The sequence below is a fragment of the Cornus florida genome, unplaced genomic scaffold, assembly GCF_030987335.1.
Source record: "Cornus florida cultivar Cherokee Brave unplaced genomic scaffold, ASM3098733v1 CherokeeBrave_3.0.0_Hap2_Chr08, whole genome shotgun sequence".
NCBI lineage: Eukaryota > Viridiplantae > Streptophyta > Magnoliopsida > Cornales > Cornaceae > Cornus > Cornus florida.
This window is the reverse complement of record NW_026775578.1, coordinates 62,728,548-62,730,238: the sequence shown is the minus strand read 5'-3', so window position 1 is coordinate 62,730,238 and position 1,691 is coordinate 62,728,548. Positions and strand designations below refer to the sequence as shown.

The 1,691-nt window shown below is 37.8% G+C and overlaps 1 protein-coding gene across 1 annotated transcript; it reads left to right on the top strand.

Annotated features, from left to right (window-relative positions):
- Positions 1-881: 881 nt before the first annotated feature.
- LOC132270397 (uncharacterized) lies at positions 882-1,283 on the top strand. The gene has a single exon (XM_059771581.1). It carries the CDS (start codon positions 882-884, stop codon positions 1,281-1,283), a length of 402 nt encoding a protein of 133 aa, XP_059627564.1.
- The last annotated feature ends 408 nt before the right edge of the window (positions 1,284-1,691 follow it).

Genomic DNA, 1,691 nt, shown 5'->3' with positions numbered 1-1,691 from the left:
ACTGAAACTCATTATGCTGAGTTTTTTGTTCATCGAGGAGGAGACAAGATGTATCAAGATATGAAGTGGCAGTTTCAATGGGCAAGTATGAAAAAGGACATTGCTATTTTTGCTTCTCAGTGCAGTACTTGTCAGATGGTCAAGACTAATCATTAGAGGCCGCCAGGAGATCTACAGCCACTACCAATACCGGAGTGGAAATTGGAGAGCATTTCTATGGATTTTGTGGAGGGATTGCCTAATTCATTTAAGGATCACAATTACATTTGGGTCATCATTGATAGGTTGACCAAATTAGCTCATTTCTTGCCTATTTGTACTGACTTTGCTTCTGAGCAGTATCGAGACTTTACATTATAGAGATTGTAAAGTTACATGGTATACCGTTGTCTATTATATCGGACAGGGATTCGAGCTTTGTGTTAAGATTTTGGAAGAGTTTTCAATAGGCTTTGGGTACAGAGTTACATCTTAGTACTGCTTATCATCCTCAGACTGATGGGCTGACCGAGAGGATTGATCAGATCATGGAGGATATGTTTCTTTCTTGTGTACTTGACTTTAAGGGTTACTGGGAGGACTATTTGCCACTTGTAGAGTTTGCGTATAATAATAGCTTCCAGAAGACTATTGGTATGGCACCGTTCGAGGCTTTATATGGCTGACCATGTCAATCTCCTATTTATTGGATGGAGGTTGGAGAGGGTAGATTTTTGGGTCCTGAGTTCATTAAGGATACCTCTGAAAAGATCGCTCTTATTCGGGATCGCATGCGCACTGCTCAGAGTAGGCAGAAGAGGTATGCGGATCATCGTACTCATGCATTGGAGTTTCAGGTTGGCGATCAGGTTTTACTCAAAGTGTCTCCTATGAAAGGAGTAATGCGCTTTGGGAAGAAAAGGAAGTTATTACCATGTTTTATCGGTCCTTTTATGATTTCGGATCGAATTGGAGCGGTGGCTTGTCGCTTAGCACTTCCAGACCAATTAGATCGGGTTCACAATGTGTTCTATGTTTCCATGTTGTGGAAATTTCTTCACGACGAGGATCGTTATCAGCATGTTGATGTTGGTGAGATTAAGTTACAATCGGATGCAACTTATGTGGAACCACCCTATCGTATTGTTGACCGTAGGGATCAGATTCTTTGTAATAAGGTCATTCCTTTAGTACGTGTCCAATGGAGTTATCACAATGAGGCTGAATCTACTTGGGAACGGGAGGACGTCTTTCGCTCAACCTTTCCAGACATAATGGATGAAGGTAAGGGTGAATTCAGATGATAGAATTCCTTTTATTAGGGGGGAAGAATGTAATGCCCCTAATTTTAAAAGGGTAGTCTCAGTATTTTATTAATTATTTTAATTATGTTTTTGATTAATTAATTGAGTTCTTGGCTATTTGTTAATTGTTTAGGTGAATTAATTTGTTATGTGTATCTGATAACTATTTAGTTGAATTATGTGTTAGTTAATAGGTATTTGTGTTCTTAAATGTTAGGTGTTTTGATGTGTAATTATTTATTTAAATGTTGGGTATCTTCTTTAAAACTAATGTTAGGAATTAAATAATTTAAATGGTTGCTTTATTGTATTTCATTTTCTTTTAATGGTTATGGATAATAGTCATGGGCCAACCAATTGGGTTCCATGGACTACTTGGATAAGGAGTTTAATGGTTATAGATAATTA

What these genes read in the sequence shown, in the direction of transcription:
- LOC132270397 (XM_059771581.1), top strand. Translation starts at nt 882, where the DNA reads ATGCGCTTTGGGAAGAAAAGGAAGTTATTACCATGTTTTATCGGTCCT.